Source organism: Schistocerca gregaria, chromosome 7 (assembly GCF_023897955.1).
Source record: "Schistocerca gregaria isolate iqSchGreg1 chromosome 7, iqSchGreg1.2, whole genome shotgun sequence".
Classification (NCBI taxonomy): domain Eukaryota; kingdom Metazoa; phylum Arthropoda; class Insecta; order Orthoptera; family Acrididae; genus Schistocerca; species Schistocerca gregaria.
In genome coordinates, this window is record NC_064926.1 from 493,716,138 (window position 1) to 493,735,731 (window position 19,594).

Genomic DNA, 19,594 nt, shown 5'->3' on the forward strand with positions numbered 1-19,594 from the left:
TTTTCTTTTAAATAACTCCATATCTTATTTGTGGACTAGCATACATTTACCCCTTTCAATTTCTTAGGCTTTCATTTCTTTCTGTTTGTGCCCAATTCCTTTTTGCTGTCAACCTACTGTCTGCTTTTCCACCAATATTTTTCGCTGCCCTGTGTAACATTCTTAGGAATCTGAATTGTATCCTTCAGTTCATCAATTCATGACTCAGTATGTATTTCCCATTTTTCCCACTGAAGTTACAATTTAATGAAAAATTATTCAGTGCGTTCTTCTTATTTACTGGTTAAAGATTGACAATATTGATTGTATAACTGCCAGCAATTGAATGTGTGATATCATTTAAAAGTAAACGCTTTTGTAGACATAACTTTACAATAGCTTGATGCATTTAATTTTAATGGGAAACTTACAAAAGCTCTGAAATACTAATTTTCATATATGATATAAAGAGTATCCGTTCTTATATCCCAGTATATATGTAAGTTTCTTTAATTCTAGTATGCCAGTGTAGCGAGTGATACGTTACCACTGTTAACGAGTTCTGCATGGAGTGCAGTGATACACCGCCCTGCAGATGATGATTCAGAACCTGATGAACTTCCATCAACTGTGGATATGGATGCCATCAAGGTATTTATCTATACAGTTCAAATACAAATAACTGCATGGATGTAAGGAGAAATTTATCTGAGAGGGGTGGGACCCTAAAATTGCTATTTTTTAGTATAAATGAGCTGGGCAGTTTTGAGATGTCACACAGGAAGAACTGAATTTTATATATGACACAAAAAACATACTAGTTCCAGAGAACTGATGATTAGCCATAATGTAAGGAGTTCTGTAATGAATAAAAGCTATACTCAAGATTCCAGTGGGGTGGGGTAAGAGAGGGGTGGCATGCCTCTTCTTGTCATCCCCCCACTTGCAAAGACCCATGAATGTTTAATGTTGTTAAAAAAAACTTTAGAGAAGTTTGAGGTCTCTGATATTTGCTGTATCTAATTTTTTATCTTTTCGATTCCAATTATTTATCATGTTGTGACTGTCTATAACCCACTGCATTCACAATTATGTATAATATATTTCAATGTACTGAACATATAATTGGAGATTGTTATTGTTTTAATGAGTATGTTGGTAATTTACAGTGGTTAACAAACTTTTGGCATTTAAAATGTCTATTGCTTTCTTCAAAGCACGAGGTGGTTTAGCTTGAAGTTAATAATTTATTTAACACTGATTTCTACCCATAGTAAACAAATTTTGGAGATGAACAGAGACATTTCTGTGAATGTGTCCTTTCCTGTTTGTCATTTATCCAGTCTATTTCATTATGAAAATATAATAGAGAGAAACATTCCACGTGGGAAAAATATATCTCAAAACAAAGTTGATGTGACTAAAAGCGCTGGCAAGTCGATAGATACACAAACATACACACAAAATTCAAGCTTTCGCAACCAACGGTTGCTTCGTCAGGAAAGAAGTAGAGGTGAAAGCCGAAATGATGTGGGTTTTAAGGGAGAGGGTAAGGAGTCATTCCAATCCCGGGAACGGAAAGACTTACCTTGGGGGGAAAAAAGGATAAAGGCCTTTACAAAAGTGCGTGTGTTTGTTCACGAAACATTCCACGTGGGAAAAATATTATATATAGACACACACAAGATTCAAGCTTTCGCGGCCGTCTGATGCTTCGTCGGGGGGGGGGGGGGGGGGGAGGAGAGGAGGCGGGGGGATGTGGGTTTTAGGGGGGGGGGGGAGTCGTTCCGGTCCCAGGGGCGGAGGGACTTGCTTTGGGGGGGGGGGTTACTCGTGCACGCGCGCAAAAACACACACACACACACACACACACACACACACACACACACACACACAGACAGACTCGCGCGCGCATCCGTCCACGGGCGCGCTCGGACACGGTCGGGCATTTGTAAAGGCCTTTATCCTTTTTTTTCCCCCCCTAAGGTAAGTCTTTCCGCTCCCGGGATTGGAATGACTCCTTACCCTCTCCCTTAAAACCCACATCATTTCGCCTTTCACCTCTACTTCTTTCCTGACTAAGCAACCGTTGGTTGCGAAAGCTTGAATTTTGTGTGTATGTTTGTTTTGTTTATCTATCGACGTGCCATCGCTTTTGTTTGGTAAGTCACATCAACTTTGTTTTCACTATGAAAATAACTGTAAACGTACTTTTGCACTTTGCAGATGACTGCATGTTACGTGATTGTGTACAGATGTCACTTTGCGTTCTTTCCATTCATGCTGTGTAGGGAGAAGCAGCAGCTGAACATTGGCATTAGCTCACATTTTAAGATACTGTCTTTTTCTATCTGCCTGCAAGAACTCCCACATCTGTGCAAATTAATATTTGCTCTTTGATGAAAAGTGCATATCAGCTTGCTGGTCTTATTTTCCTCGGGCTGTCCCAGTGTTAAGTTTGTTTCTGAACAAATTGCATATCTGATGTGGTATTCTGTGAGTTCCATCTATGTAATTGACTCATCAGTAACGCAGAATATTATTGAAAGCCAGCTGAGGGTCGAATTACATCCACTTGTCACCCTTGTGGACCTCTTGGCTAAAAGTAGCCTTTTGAAGTACATGCTTTAGTTAAAGTCTGTCATATTCAAGTTTAATTTATGTTCTGAATTCTCCATTGACAATGTGCATTTGTAGTTTTACTAAACAGAACCTGCTTTGAAAACTAAAGTAACTCAGGATCTCTTCCAGTCACAGCAGTGCTGGAAGAGAGACTAGTCCTGATGCAAAGTCTGTTCAGAATTTGAACAGGAAGTCCTTAGTTCTGAGGCAGTATGTTAGTCCGGAGATTTTATTATTTTTTTTCAATTTAGAGCATTTTCATTGTCAAAGAAGTAGACTGTGGGCTTCATATGTGCAAGAATTCTAAAAATGAAATTCAGCACCTCATCCTTTGCTACAAGAATTACTTGTTTTACCACTAGAATGTTCAATAAAACAACTTTAAATATGACTTACTCTTTTGCAATTCTGCTGACAGAATTTGGTTTACAAATTTAGGGAATGTTTCTCACATCCAATCTGTTTCTTTTCAGCTAACCTTCCGATTGTCTACCTAATTATTAAGTGCGTAAAATTAAGGAAAGGCAATCATAGCAGATATATGGGAAGAGCACAGAAACACACTACAGAAAACAGCTTTCACACTAGCTTTTGAGCATGAGCCCTTTGCCTAGCAGTAGTACACATATTAACACTCACAACCACACACACACACACACACACCCAAGCACACGCTTGTTGCTGTCAAAATTGCTAATTATTGATACTTTGATTATTGATTAGGCAGAGGGGGGAAGGGAGAGAGGAGGAGAGAAAAGTGAAGATACAGTGGAAGAAGGGAAAGAGGTTGGAGAGGAGGGGGTGGGGGGAGGAGAATGCTCACTTTTTTGGGGGCGGGGGAGCAGTTAGTGCATGTTTGGACAGAGTAGGAATGATGTGGATGAAAGAGAGTAGGGAAAAGGTAAGGTGAGAGGTGGAAACAGGTTTACAGAGGTTTAGGCACGGGGGATTGTGAGAGAGCAGGATGTGTTGAAGAGACAGTTCCTATTTGTGTAGTTCAGAGAAGGTTGTTCTAGAGGGAAGTTTCCAAATGACCCTCATAGTGAAGCAGCTGTGGAAGTCATTTGTGTTGCTGAGTGCAACATGTCCAGCAACTAGATGGTCAATTTTGCAGTTTGCCACAAATTCGCAGTAACCATTCATTTGAGTAGACAGTTGGATAAATGTCATGCCCACATAGAAAGTTGTACACTAAATGCAACAAGCTTATATATAACGTGTGCTTTTACGCACACGTGTGGCCATGTCCTTTGCGGGTAGGAATTGCCTGTGACTAGACTGTGGTAGGGGTGTTAGGGCGGTGTATGGGGCAGGTATTGCGCATGGGCCGGCCACAAGGGAATGGCCCATGGGGGTGCAGGATTGGGATTAGGATTGGAAGAGGGATTAAATATTTGTTGTGTGTGTGTGTGTGTGTGTGTGTGTGTGTGTGTGTGTGTGTGTGTGTGTGTGTGTGTGTGTGTGTACTGAAACTGAAACTGAAATGTATTAGCACCCTTCTTCAGTGGACCAAATGGAGTACCACTGAAGACACAACCTTGAGAACACTGGGGGAAAATTACTGCATTACGTAATAGTAACACGCCCATGCCATGACTGATAGTAATTCACAAATATTTTAAACAAAAAAGTCATGATTCCTTGGATATTTCGAATAATGTAAACTATTTGTGTTCTGATAACTATGTGGTTGCTGATATCAGCATCCACACAAATGCCGGTTAGTTTATGAAATGTGAGATACAGTTATCTTATGCCTACCTCAGGCAGTTGCCTAACAAGCAGTTAAAGATTTTTTTTTAATAAACAACAGTGCAACTAAATGCATTGAAGTATCCCTACACTTTGTTGTAAATACTTCTCTCACAATCTACCGATTATAAATTATTTTACTCGTGTTACTATTACATAAAGCAGGAATTTTCCCACAGTGTTCTCAAGGTTGTGTCTTCAGTGGTACTCCATTTGGTCCACTGAAGAAGGGTGCCAATACATTTCATTTTCAGCATTTGTTGGGATGACTAGGTTTAAAAGAGTTTTAGAAGGTGATAAATAACTCACCTGCTCTGGCATTTGGTTGTCTTTCACGCTGCATCTCCATATAGTAGTTTTATTGGTCTTTATTTCTGGTATCAAATAACCATCTATGCCTAATGTTGCATAATTTACATAATTGTTGTGAACTCAAACAAACATTTAAAAATAAAAAGCTGCATGCAGCTTGTGACTGCTGTAAAGTTTGAATTTCTAACTGTTGCCATTTTCGTCGAGGTTAATGCCTGCACTTGCTAAAATGATGTTAAGGCACTTAAAGAATAGTGGCAACATTTCACATTAACTCCTTGCATAATGTAGCATGTAGCACCTTCTGGTTTGTTGACAGTGATGTGCCAAATTTCAGTTTTTAAACAAAGGCAGTATTGAATGAGAGAACAGAGAATTACTGTCCTAGCTGCCAGTTGGTGTATCTCATTTCTCTTCAGTTCAAATGACCTTCTGTATCTGTACTACACTAATCATCATATAATGGTTGGTGGAGGCTACATAGTTCACTAGAATCATTTCCTCCTCTCCCCCTGCCGCCCCTATTCCATTCACGAATGACATGCAGGAAGAAGATGGTCAGTACCTCTTTGTGTGAGTCTCAGTTTTTTTCTAATTATAGAGATTGTTATTATTGGAGGTAGTATAAGATGTTGACCTATGTTTGGAATTTTATGATTAAGGGAGTCTGGGATGTACATCATCTTGTTACTGTTGCTACCGAAAAATTTTATTATACTGTCACACTGACCTAGTGAACCCAAGAAAGATGGTGAAGCTGTTCTTTGTATCTTTCGCACCTCTTCTGTTAACCTAGGTAAGGGTCACAGACTTACACCAATTTCTAAAGAATCAGCCAAACAAGGATTTTATAAGTGACTGCTTTCGTGTGTGAACTACATTTCCGTATGGTTCCTCCAGCAAATCCGAGGCTGGAATCTCACCCCTTCTGGTCATTCCACCATACATTGCTTCAGCCAAATACTCCTAAATACAGTAAAGTTGTAACTAGCATAGCCAAACAGTATGAGCCCATTTTATTTTATTTATTTAAATGAGTTACTTTAAAGTCAGCTGCTAATCTTTGTAGTTCATTTTTTGCTTATTTCTTTAGTGAAGTAGGATTTTTCATCATAATACAATGACAATAGATGGCTTGTGTATATAAATAGAAGTTTCATACAGAGCTATTCAAAAAGAAGGAACAGATTTCAGATATTATTGCTTCCAAACTAAAAAAAGATAGGAACACAGTTCCAGTGATCCTTGAAAGAGAAATGTTCAAATTTTTATGCATTTGGTGCGAACACCCTGTGTTACACCACAAATATCTAAATGGTGGCTCTTTCCCTGCCACACGCAAAGCAGCTGATCTCTCATTATCGAATTCACAGCTTCAACAGTGTGATGTCGCAGACTTGTGAGTGTGTCAGGCATACTGGGGGTTAAACGTGGTCTTTTACTGTATCCACAAATAAGTCATAAGGTGTGAGGTCGGGGGGATGTTGGATTTTAAGAGGAGAAGCAGAAGATGAACTTATTTGTTGGTGGCCTCCCAGATCTCCAGACGCCACACCTTGTGAGTTTCATCTGTGGATTTATGTAAAAGACCATATTTTTATCCCCACTATGCCTGACACTCTTAAAAGTCTGCTACATTGCATTGGTAAAGCTGTCAATTTGATAACAAGAGACCAGCTGCTTCGTGTGTGGCATGAAATGAGCCACCATTTTGATATTTGTAGTATGACACATGATGTTGACATTGAATGCATAAAAATCTGAACTTTTCTCTTTCCAGGAACATTGGAATTGCATTTTTTTCTTTTGTAGTTTGGAGGCAATAAATGTTTAAAATCTTTTCCTTCTTTTTGAATAGCCGTGTATTTTTGTGGCGTATTCCTGGTCCATTAGATTTCTGGTGCATACCTTTCACCCATTATTTGAGTTAGCTGACTGACAACTTACATCTTTCTAAATACAAGGTCCACATTGCTGCACTTGTGGCAGTAGAGTACACGAATGCTAGAAATGTTGATTAGTGGCAAAGAGCTTCTTATGAACTGGATATGTGGTTAGGTACTCTATCCGTGCTGGTATATCAATGCAAGAACTGAAGCACCAAAGGAAGTGCTGGATTTCAAGCTTTGACCTGGTCTCAAAACTAAAGAGAGTTTCCACTACTTCCGTCACCACTGAGTCAAAGAGAACTGCATTGACGTTTGTGACTCGATGTCTTGTGACAGTGACAAAATTCTTTTATTCTGAGACATGATGGTGAAGGAAACGGTGGAAAGTGATTTGGCGAAATATGTAGTTAATAAAAATATCGGTTTTACTCTCTACAAGGTATGGAATCTGGCATTTTCTTTGTACAGTTTCCAAAGATGTCACTACAGTGCATCAATATCTCAGCAGGTTATGAGAGTAACTGTAAATTCAGTTTGCGCAAAGCTCTTTGACGATGAACAACATTTTTCACCATTTTGTATTCTGTTGCTGTAAATACAGTGATGTGGGTGTCGTATTTAAAATAACAGCTGCGCGTGCTACAGCTTCAGTCTGTGATCTCATGGTTGAAATGTTTTTGTAGCTGCATGCCCAATATATAATCTTCAGTTCAGTTGCATATCTCTTTGGATATTCCAAAGCATGATTTGGCTTATTAGGCGGCAGCGTGAGGAATTGTACCAAAACTTTTGGAAATAAACAAACATGACATAACTTGATTTCAATTATCTACTGATTTCCAGATTTTACGAACTAACAGAGTAAGCTTGGTATCAACGTGACCAGTACTTGCGAAAACAATGTTGATTCCTACATAATAGTTGTTAGGTCTTCTGGAAGGTAGTCATATATATGTTCTGTAATACTATAAGAAATCAGTGTCAGTAAGTGGTCTGTAGTTTTACATGTGTGGTGACCTAGGTTTATACATACAGTATGTCTGATAACTACCCAAATTCTGATTGCAAAAATACTTAACCAAGGTAACAAAAATCCTCTAGCAGAGTGCTGCATATATGTTTATCCATATATCTTATGCCATTCTGTGCTGATGATAAACATTTAAAGTATTTATAGAGGTTGTTTTTGGCCCTGTATTTCAATCAAAACAGTGCTAATCAACTGAAGAATAGAGCAACATGGTGCCAGTAGTAATAGAGCACACACACACATTCGGAGACACCTAAATGTGTGCAGTATGAAGCAAGTACTGTTTGAGGACTTTTTGGTAGGGAGGACACAGCATAATATCTTGAATGGAGAGTCATGTTAGATGTAGAAGTAACTTCGGGTGTGCCCCAGGGAAGTGTGTTGGAACCTTTGCTTTTCATATTGTTCAGGGTGATTCTGAAGTCACAATACATTTTGTACTTAAACAGATTTTATTAACCAATATGTAATGGCACTGCAACTTAAGTTACAATAGGACGTAATTTCAGTACATTTTAATGTGACCACCTTGCATGTCTATGCACCCCCCTCCCCGCCCCAGTGCTCCACTGTAGACTAAAAAACCTGCCCAAGCAAATCTGGTGTAATCTCAGCAACTGTGGCTCGAATCTGCTGCGTTACGAGTTAAGTGCTGTGGATCTTCACCTAGTATACTTTAGACTTGATAAACCCCCATGCAAAAAAGTCTAAGGATGTCAAGTCAGGAGAGCAGGGTGCCCACATCTGTGGAGAGGCACGAGCTATCCATTTGTCAGGAAATGCGTGATTCAGATAGTTCTGAACAATGAGAGCAAAATGGGGTGGTGCACCATCCTGTTGAAAAATAACAGTATCCATAAACACACCAGATCCCAACTGGAGCTCCAAAAACTGTTCCAGTAACAGTTTGTTCTGCGAAGAAGGGCCAGTACACTGTTGACCTCGTTATTCCTAACCACACATTCAGTTTTGCTGTGTCATGTTGCCACTCCTCCAGCACCCTTGGTTGTTCATCTACACAAATCCTGCAGTTGTGTCTGTTCACATGTCCACAGGTATGAAATGTAGCTTCATCACTGAACAAGACATTTTGCATCAAATTATCGTTTTCCACAGCTTGTAGCAGGTCATGACACACATCTTGTCTGGCTGTGTAGTCCTCCACTTCAAGCTGATGTACGACCTGGATATGGTGCGCATGTTTGTGCAGCTTGTAACGAAGAACTCTCCATACAGTGGTTTGAGGAATAGCAAGCTCCTTACTAAGTCTCCTGGTAGATGCGGAAGGGCTACATGTGATCGCATCCTGCACACTTTGCATGGCCTCACTGGATGTTCTTCATCTGCAACACTACCAGTGTGCTGGAATTTTTTGATGAGGGTCTTGATAGCAAGCATGGTGGGGCCTGTTTTCCGGAATCGATGGGCAAAGTCTGTCTGCACCTGTTCATACGTCATTCCACGAAAACGAGCAGAAACAACAGTGACTCGTTCTTCTTTGGTTAGCATTCTGTCATAGTTCCTGCAAGAAACAAATATTCCATTACTATATCACTGAAGTGTATAGTGACTTTAGGGTCACCCTATATATTAAGGGCCTTGTGGAGAATATTAATAGGAACATCAGGCCTTTTTTTTGCAGACACTGCAGTTTTTATATATATATATAATGAAGTACTGTCAGAAAGAAGCTGCATAAGTATTCAGTCGTATCTTGACAAGATTTCAACTTGGTGCAGAGATTGGCAACTTGCTTTAAATATTCAGAAATCTAAAATTTTGCACTTCACAAAACAAAAGTAGTATCCTATGACTAAAATATTGATGAGTCACTGTTGGATTCGGCCAACTCTTACAAATATCTGTGTATAACACTTTGTAGGGATATGAAATGGAAGGATCAGACAGATTCAGTCATGGGTAAAACACGTGATAGACTTCACTTTATTAGTAAAATATGGGGGAAATGGAATCGGTCTACAAAGAAGATTGCTTACAAATCACTTGTGTGACCAGTTCTAGAATGTTGCTCAAGTGTGTGGGACCCCATACCAAATAAGTCTAACAGAGGATACTGAATGCATACAGAGGAGGCAGTATGAATGGTCACAGGTTTTTTAATCCCTGGGCAAGTGGCACAGAGATACTGAAGGAACTGAATTGGAAGACTCTTGAAGATAGGCGTAAACTATCCTGAGAAAGTCTATTAGCATTAAAAGTTTTAAGAACCGGCTTTAAATGGTTACTCTTAGACTATACTGTGACCCTATATGTATCACTTACATATGCATTGTACAGATAAGATTAGAATATTTACTCATGTACAGTGCCATGCACCTTGTGGTGGTTTGCAGAGTATAGATGTAGATGTGTAAGTTTGATTATATTTATTATGTTATTGATGGTACTGTCGAGTTTGATTGTATTAATGAGCTCAGTCAAGAAAATCAATTACTCCATGAGATGTCCTTAAAATTAACATATCGGGTCTAGATTTAGGAAGTAGGACAAGGAAGAGAAGGAAAAACTGTAAGTAAATGACTTTTTGGGGGGGGATAGAGAGATGCTTTCTGGTAGAATTTCTCCCAGAGCATACTGAAATCATTGCTAATACTTAGTTTAAGAATCATGGAAAGAAGATAGTATACGAGGCTAATCTGGAAAGTAAGGTTACCATAACTTTTGAAGTACCAAAAAATGAATTTATTTTAATAAAATTTACATGGCCTGTAGAATAGGTCTTACATCATAATCACCATTTGCCTCAATACTTTGTGTCACCCATGGAAAGAGTTTTTTGATTACTGTGTCACAGACAACTCCCTCCACTTTTATCAGACAGTTCTTCACTCCCACTTTCACCTCATGAGTGTCCGAAAAGTGTTTTCCATGAAGGTGTTCCATCAATTTAGTGAACAGATGATAGTCGCTAGGTGCGAGATCAGAGTTGTGAGAGGAGTGGCTTAAAACATCCCAACCAAACAAAGTCAACATCTCTTGTGTTGTTTGACCGGTGTGCGGATGCGTATTGTCAGGAAGGAGACGTACTTCCGTTGTCAGCATCCCACAACATTTGTTTTCTATGGCTCTGCGAAGTTTCTCCATAGTCTAACAATATCTTGCAGCGTTGTTTCACCATTTTCCCAAATAATCAATGAGAAAAACTGCTTTTCTGTCCCAAAACACTGACACCATGATTTTCTTCGCTGTTTGCTGAGTTTTGAATTTTTTGGCTGAATGAGAATGAGTATGGCACTACTGCATTGATCGTTGTTTGCTCTCTGGAGTATGGTGATGAGCCTAAGTTTCATTTCCTGTCTCTATTGAGTTGAGAAAAGCCTCACCTTCAGTCTCAAAATGGTCAAGAAATTCGTGAGCAGCACTGACTCTGTTCTTTTTGTGTACTTTGGCAAGCCCTTTGGAGACCCATTGTGCTCACAGTTTGTGATAATTTAGTTGATCAGTTAAGATTTTATGAACAACAGCTTGTGAAATGAAATGTTTGGACAAACTGCATGCAGGTCGTCAATTGTCTAACAATGATCAGGGAGTAGATGTTCTTCAATTATTTGCACAATATCGTCAGTCACAACAGACAGCCTCCTGCTTCTATCTTCATTGTGAATTTCCGTCCTTCCAAAATTGAAATTCCTTATCCATTTTGTCACATGCCGCTGTAATGTTAAGCCCTCTCCATAACTGAAACAATTTCATGATGAATAACAGTGATGTTCATACTCCTAGTGTTTAGGCAGTGAATTGCAGCGCGCACTTAGCACTTGGCAAGAACCAGAAGGAGAACACTACCACAACACTAATCAATGAGCTACTGATTGTTGGAATGCTTGTTCCTTCTGCTGGCTTCCTGCTACATGGCAGTGGTACCAACTTTAACCACGGACATTCCATGCTAAAGCTACTTGCCGTGTAACCTTAGTTTCCAGAGAACCCTTGTAAGTGGAAGAGTCCTGGAGGCACCTGAATGTTTCGTATTGGTTATATCATGGTAAGACAGAGATTTTCGAATCCGATTTTAAATTGTAAAACATTTTTGGGGGGGATGATGTTGACTTTGAGCACAATTTATTGGTTATGTATTGTTGTTTAAAACCAAAGAAATTGCAAAACAGTAGGAAATAAAGGAAATGGGACTTAAATAAGTTGAAAGAACCAGAGGGTGTTGAGAGTATCAGAGGAAACATTAGGCAACGATTGACTGGAACTGACTGGGGATAGAAATGCAATAAAAGAATAATGTGCAGCTTTGAGAGATGAAATAGTGAAGACAGCAGAGAATCAAACAGGTAAAATGACAAGACCTAGTAGAAATCTTTGGATGTCACAGGAAAAATGGAATTTAGTTGAGGAAAAGGGAAAATATAAAAATGCAGCAAATAAGCAGGCGAAAGGGAGAATGCAAATTCTAAAGAAAGAAATTGACAGGGAGTGCAAAATTTCTAAGCAGGAATGGCTAGAGGACAAAAATAAGGATCTATAACTGTATTTCACTAAGGGAAACATAGATACTGTCTACAGAAAAATTAAAGAAATCTGTGGAGAAAAGAGAAACAGCTGTATGAATCTCAAGAGCTCAGATGGAAAACCAGTCCTAAGCAAAGAAAAAAAGGTTGAAAGGTAGAATTAGTATATAGAGGGTTGGTACAACAGAGATGAACTTGAAGGCAATGTTATAGAAAGGGAAGAGGACTTAATTGAAGATGAGATGCCATATATGTTACTGCGAGAAGAATTTGACAGAGCTTGAAAGACCTAAGTCGAAACGAGGCCCTGGTAGTAAACAACATTCCATCAGAACTATGAATAGCTATGGGTGACCCAGCCATGACAAAAATGTTGCATTTGGTGTACACAAGATATATAAGACAAGTGTTGTACCCTCAGACTTTAAGAAGAATGTAATAACTACTACTCCAAAGAAATGAAGTTCCAGTACGTGTGAATATTACTGAACTATCAGTTTAATAAGTCATTATTGCAACATACTAACATGAATTATTTACAGAAGAATGGAAAAAGTGTTAGAATCTGACCTTGGAGAAAATCAGTTTGGGGTCCAGAGAAATGTGGGCATACATGTGGCACTACTGACCCTACGATTTCTCGTATAAGATTAGAAAGGCAAACCAATGTTTATCGCATTTGTTGACTTAGAGAAAGCTTTTGACAATGTTGATTGGAGTACTCTCTTTCAAATTTTGAAGGCTGCAGGTGTAAAATATAGGGAGAAAAAGGCTATTTACAACTCGTAAAGAAACCAGAGAGCAGTTGCAAGAGTTAAGGGGCATTAAAGGGAAGGCATGGTTGAGAAGGCTGTGAGACAGGGTTGTAGCATATCCCAGATTTTATTCAGTCTGTACATCAAGCAAGTGGTAAAGGAAATCAAAGAAAAATTTAGAATAGGAGTTAAAATTCAGGGAGAAGAAATAAAAACTTCAAAGTTTAGCGATAACTTTGTAATTCTGTCTGTGACAGCAAAGGACTTGAAACAGCAGTTGAATGGAACAGACAGTTCCTGAAAGAAGAAAATAAGATGAACATAAAAAAAGCAAACAAAAAACTGTAATGGAATTAGTCGAATTAAATAGGGTGATAGGGAATTGGGTAGGGAACAAGACAGTTGAAGTATTACATGAGCTTCTGCTATTTGGACAGCAAAATAACTGATCATCTCGGAAGTAGAGAGGTAATAAAATGTAAACTGGTGATGGGAAGAAAAGGGTTTCCAAACAAGAGAAATTTGTTAACATCGAATATAGGCTTAAATGTTGGGAAGTATTTTCTGAAAGTATTTGTATGGAGTTTAGCCTTGTATGGAAATGAAACATGGGCGATAAACAGTTTGGACAAGAAGAGACTAGAGGCATCCGAAATGTGGTGCTACAGAAGAATGTTGAAGATTAGATTGGTAGGTCATGTAACTAATGAGGAATCACTGATTGTAATTGGTGAGAAAAGAAATTTGTGGCACGACCTGAATTAGAATCTGCTTACTGTATTCATCTCTTGATATTCCCCCTCTACAGTTTTTACCCCCCCCCCTCCCCCCCACGCTTGCATCCAATACTAAATTGCCACAAAACGTGTTGTATCAAAAGATCCCTTTCTTTTGATACAACACGTTTTGTGGCAATTTAATATTGGATCAATTTAGTATTGGAGGCAAACGTGGGGGGGGGGGGGGGGGGGGGGGGTAAAAACCGTAGAGGGGGATACCAAGAGATGAATACAGTAAGCAGATTCAGAAGCATGTAAGTTGCAGTAATTAGTTGGAGATAAAGAGGCCTGCACAGGATAGAGTAGGATGAAGAGCTGCATCAAACCAGTGTTTGGTTGAAGACCATAACAAAATAGCAGCACCAGGTTATTATTTCAAAAAAATGAAGAAGTGCAACTATTCATGCTCTCTCAGGAGGATTTGTGGAACAAGATACATGTAAGAGAAAAAAGATAAGCTCAGATGTTAGTAACCTTCTGAATAAGAAAATACTAGTGCTTTATCCAGTTTCTATTACTTGACGAAAATTTAACCTATGTAAATTGAGACTTGGTGTTGAAACTTTCAAGGACACATTATGTTTCAAATCATCCAGTTTTCCTATTTTACATGAACTTTTGAGGTTTTATTTCTTTACAAAATGTTGCTTATTAACTTGGTGTTAAAAATATATTTGCCAATTTTAAATCTTGAATTTTACTAGAAGAGCACAAAAATAGCCTTGTGTCTCCTGCCTTAACATTGCGCACCTACCATGACAAAGTTTGTATCATTACTACTACTACTACTACTACTACTACTACTACTGTTACTACACTATTATTCAAACGGCAGATAGAAACACCAGGAAGCAATCAGATTGTATGAAATGTAATTGCATAGATTACACAATCTACTCACCAAGTGGCAGCAGGAGAGAACACATGTCAAGGTTAAGGAAATTTGCAAGTTTTTGGAGCCACTGGCTCCTTCTTCTGCCAGAAGATTTGAAGGGGAAGGGAGAGTGTTGTTGTTGTTGTCTTCAGTCTTGACTGTTTGATGCAGCTCTCCATGCTACTCTGTCCTGCACAAGCTTCTGAATCTGCTTAGTGTATTCATCTCTTGGTCTCCCTCTACGATTTTTACCCTCAACGCTACCCTCCAATACTAAATTGGTGGTCCATTGATGCCTCAGAACATGTCCTACCAACCGATCCCTTCTTCTGGTCAAGTTGTGCCACAAACTTCTCTTCTCCCCAATCCTATTCAGTACTTCCTCATTAGTTATGTGATCTACCCATCTAATCTTCAGCGTTCCTTCTGTAGCACCACATTTCGAAAGCTTCTATTCTCTTCTTGTCCAAACTAGTTATCGTCCATGTTTCACTTCCATACATGGCTACGCTCCATACAAATACTTTCAGAAACGACTTTCTGACACTTAAATCAATACTCGATGTTAACAAATTTCTCTTCTTCAGAAATGCTTTCCTTGCCATTGCCAGTCTACATTTTATATCCTCTCTACTTCGACCATCATCAGTTATTTTGCTCCCCAAATAGCAAAACTCCTTTACTACTTTAAGTGTCTCATTTCCTAATCTAATTCCCTCAGCATCACCCGACTTAATTCGACTACATTCCATTATCCTTGTTTTGCTTTTGTTGATGTTCATCTTATATCCTCCTTTCAAAACACTGTCCATTCCGTTCAACTGCTCTTCCCAGTCCTTTGCTGTCTCTGACAGAATTACAATGTCATCGGCGAACCTCAAAGTTTTTATTTCTTGTCCATGGATTTTAATACCTACTCCAAATTTTTCTTTCGTTTCCTTTACTGCTTGCTCAATATACAGATTGAATAACATGGGGGACAGGCTACAACCCTGTCTCACTCCCTTCCCAACCGCTGCTTCCCTTTCATGCCCCTTGAGACTTACAACTGCCATCTGGTTTCTGTACAAATTGTAAACAGCCTTTCGCTTCCTGTATTTTACCCCTGCCACCATTAGATTTTGAAAGAGTGTATTCCAGTCAACATTGCCAAAAGCTATCTCTAAGTCTACAAATGCTAGAAACATAGGTTTGGCTTTCCTTAATCTTTCTTCTAAGATAAGTCGTAAGATCAGTATTGCCTCACGTGTTCCAGTATTTCTACGGAATCCAAACTTATCTTCCCCAAGGTCGGCTTCTACTAGTTTTTCCATTCGTCTGTAAAGAATTCGTGTTAGTATTTTGCAGCTGTGGCTTATTAAACTGATAATTCGGTAATTTTCACATCTGTCAACACCTGCTTTCCTTGGGATTAGAATTATTATATTTTTCTTGAAGTCTGAGGGTATTTCGCCCGTTTCATACATCTTGCTCACCAGACGGTAGAGTTTTGTCAGGAATGGCTCTCCCAAGGCTGTCAGTAGTTCCAATGGAATGTTGTCTACTCCGGGGGCCTTGTTTCGACTCAGGTCTTTCAGTGCTCTGTCAAGAGTGATGAGAGACAGAAAACATTAAGCCCAGGTGGTTGGGGAGAACCAAGGATGTGGTGAAATGCCAGTTCCCACCTGTGGAGTTCTGAGAAACTGATGTCTAGGGGAAGAATCCAGATGCACTTGTGGTGAAACAGGTACCAAGGCCATGACTGTCATGTTCTAGAGCACACTGTACTACAGGATATTGGGTGTTGTCAGCTTAAATCATCAGCATATGGACATCCGTCCTAACTAATAACTTGGATATAAAAGTCCTAACAGTGTCGTTTTGTTGGTGGCTCTCCCTTTGATAGCTGATGTTTTGCCAGTTGGTATAGCTGGTGGTAGTAGGTGCATAGTGCTAGATTGCAGTGGGGTCAGTCATAGGTATAGGAACCTTAAGGTAGGGAAATGGGTCCAGAAGGAGCATAGAATCGTACAAGGATATTGCGGGAATTGGGAGGGTGACAAAAAACTGTTATAGGTGTGGTGGGCCAAATGTCTGACAGAATAGATCTCATCTCGGGTCATGATTTTAAGAAGTCATAGCCTTGTCAAAGTTGCTGATTAATGTATAAAAGTCCAGAATAACACTGAGTGAGAGCAGATGGAACTCATAAGTTTTGCAAGTATCAGCCATACCAGGATTGGATGTGATGGCCTGAGAAATCTGCTATTGCACTGGGCTGGTAATTACATCCAGCACTGAAGTGACAATGGTGTTGTATTGCTGTGAAGAGTTTGCATCCAAACAAATACATTTGCATCAAACGCCAAGGCTAAATGGGAAGGAACATTCGACATGGAAAAGATGGTAGCTGTGAGGGTGTAAGTACTGTGGGTTGTTGGTAGGTGTAATGTGAAGATAAAGGTGTAGCTGTCCCTAGGCGAGGATGAAGTCAACATCAAAGAAAGTGGCATGGCATTCGGAATAGTTTCATGTGAAAATTAGGTGGGAGAATGTATTTATTGATTCCAGAAATTGGTCCGCCTTGCCATGAGTCCTACAGCAAACATGTCATCAATGTATCTAAACCAAACCTGGAACTGAAGGCTTAAGGATCCCAAGAAAGCCTCCTCCAATCCATATATGAAAGGTTGGCATAGGGATGAGCCATCCTGGTTCACATGGCCATGCCCCTGATCATTTTGTTTGTCTGCTAGGCCATCACATCCAATCCTGTTACTGCTGACACCCCATCCCCACCCGCCTCCTCCCAAGAAAAAAAAAACCCTTAGAGGCACACCTTCTGTCACTCAGTATGATCCAGGTCTTGAATGTATTAATCAGCTGCATCGACAAGGCTATAACTTCCTTAAACCCTGCCCTGAAATGACATCCATTCTTTTTAATCTTTCCCACCACACCTTGAATAGTTTTTATTGCCCCACTAATCTCTGCAATAGCCTTGTCAGCTCTATGCCTTTTGTGCACCCATCTCCCTACCCTATGGCTCCTACCCCTGTGACCGTACCCACTACAAGACTTGCCCTATGCACACCACCCCTGTAACTGCCAAAACATTCTCAAAGGGAGAGTAATGTGTGAAATGGCTAGCTGGGTACCAGCAGTTATGTACACAATGTTCAGTTTTTTATACCCAAGTTTTCAGTTAGGATGAATTGACATAGGAGGAAGTTGTATACTAGAAAGATCCAACATTCTGGTGCACAGCATGCTGTACAACATGATAGTTGTGAACTTGGTGCCTGTTATGACATCCACATTCTTTCCCCGGACACCAGTATCTCAGAACTCTTCAGGATGGAACTTGTGTTACATGTCCTTGGTTCTCGCTATCGGGGTGTCCTTAATTTAGATTAATTTCATTGGTCTCAGCATTTCTTCTCAGTAATTACTGCCTTATTTGCTCTCTTTTAGTTTTCTGTGTCTTTTATTTTCCTAGGTTTCTGTCCTTTATAACTCGTGCATGTTGTTTTGTCAGTAATCTCTGCTCGGCCGGTGCAGTCCCCAACAATCAAACTTTCCTTCTCAACCCCTCGGTAAGTCTGCTCTGACCTTGGGATCTTAATGACTTTTCTGAACTCTCCCATTTCGTAAACCTCGCCAGTCTTTTTCCTCACCCCTGTTCCTTCCTCTTCAACCCTTCTGCCGGAAGAAGGAACCACTGGTTCCAAAAACTTGCAAATTTCCTTACCTTAACATGTGTTTTCTCCTGCTGCCACTTGTGTAGATTTTTTATTCATCCAGTTACATTCTTTTTTTAATGTTGATCATTTTTGTTGATATAGAATTTATGAAATGTCAGTCAACCTAACTTCTGTTGACAATAAACCGTGTGTACATGGCACATGGGAAATTAAGATGGAGTTATCTGTTGTGTGGGGAAAATGACACTTCTCTTAACCATTCCCAATCATTTCTACTGCACTCTCTAGAAGAATCATATAGTTCAGAATACTAGGAATATCATTTATGTTTTGTTTCTGTTGCCTGTAAAGCCAATATTCTCAGTTGAGTTTTCCATTTCATACAGATAAATGTCTAACCATATTCTTCTCTAGTCTTATTTCTGATATAAGATTATCTAAAGTGACAGCCATATTGCTGTTAGCTTATTACTGTGAGGTTATTTCCACTTCATAAATAGCTTTAATGCTTTTGTTTACTGTATCATTATAACCTGGTGCGAAAAACTTATTTCATTCACTTTTATCTTTGCTTCGTAAAATTATCTTCTTGAGGTAGAGGGAAAAGTTTTTTTTTTTTTTCTTCCCAAATAATGTTGTACATAGTTTGGAAACTGTTTAGATGGATACTTTTTCTCATTGATTTTTGTCTTTCTGCGATAAAGCATTTCATGATAGTGAAATAAACAAGCAAATCTGTGTAAACTATGCATTTCTGAAATGAAATGCAAGTCTGTAGAAATAACTTTCGTGGAGTCTTTGGTTTCATAGTAGTAGTCAGCCGTACTTTTCACTAAGGTAGATATATAATATTAGTAATTGTATTGTTCTAGGGATCTCCGGCAACTCCACTAGAAGCTTCTAAGACCATGGCAGGAGGAGCGATGCCATGGGGTCAAGGAAAAGTGGACAGGGGGAAACGAGATGAAAGTAAGGAGCCAGAAGAAGATGATGATGAGGATGAAGATGATGATGCTGATGCCGCTGGCAGTGGGAGTGAAGAAACTGATGGAGATGATGACAGTGAAAGTGACGATTCTGTTGATAATGATGATGGTGATGATAATGATGGAGATTCTGGTGATTCTGAATCGGTTGACAGCTCTGGCAGTGATTCTGAAGTAAGTGGAGTGTTCTGCCTCTTGTTAAATTTACTTTGTGTTTAATCGTTGGACAAAACAGCGCTTATGACAATGGAGAATGTTACTCTATGCTTTGTGTAAATAAGTGATGGGATACCATTTATGATGCAGCTTCAATAAAATTTCTAGAAAATCAAGTAATTAGCAAAGCCATGAATATAAGACTTTACTAATGAGACGGTAATGGAGAAAATAAATTATTTTAGCTTTGTCAGGTGTCAGCTTTAAGTCAGCGTGCTATTAAAGTGCAACAATGT

The 19,594-nt window shown here is 39.3% G+C and overlaps 1 protein-coding gene across 2 annotated transcripts in view; it reads left to right on the top strand.

The window, feature by feature from the left end:
* LOC126281722 (histone-lysine N-methyltransferase ash1) overlaps positions 1–19,594 on the top strand; it is a 322,515-nt gene that overhangs the window by 7,460 nt on the left and 295,461 nt on the right. For both annotated transcript variants that reach the window (XM_049980899.1, XM_049980898.1), the window contains exons 4-5: positions 499–630; positions 19,029–19,316. In XM_049980899.1, coding sequence (XP_049836856.1) covers positions 499–630; positions 19,029–19,316 — 420 coding nt within the window. The remainder of the gene's footprint in view (positions 1–498; positions 631–19,028; positions 19,317–19,594) is intronic.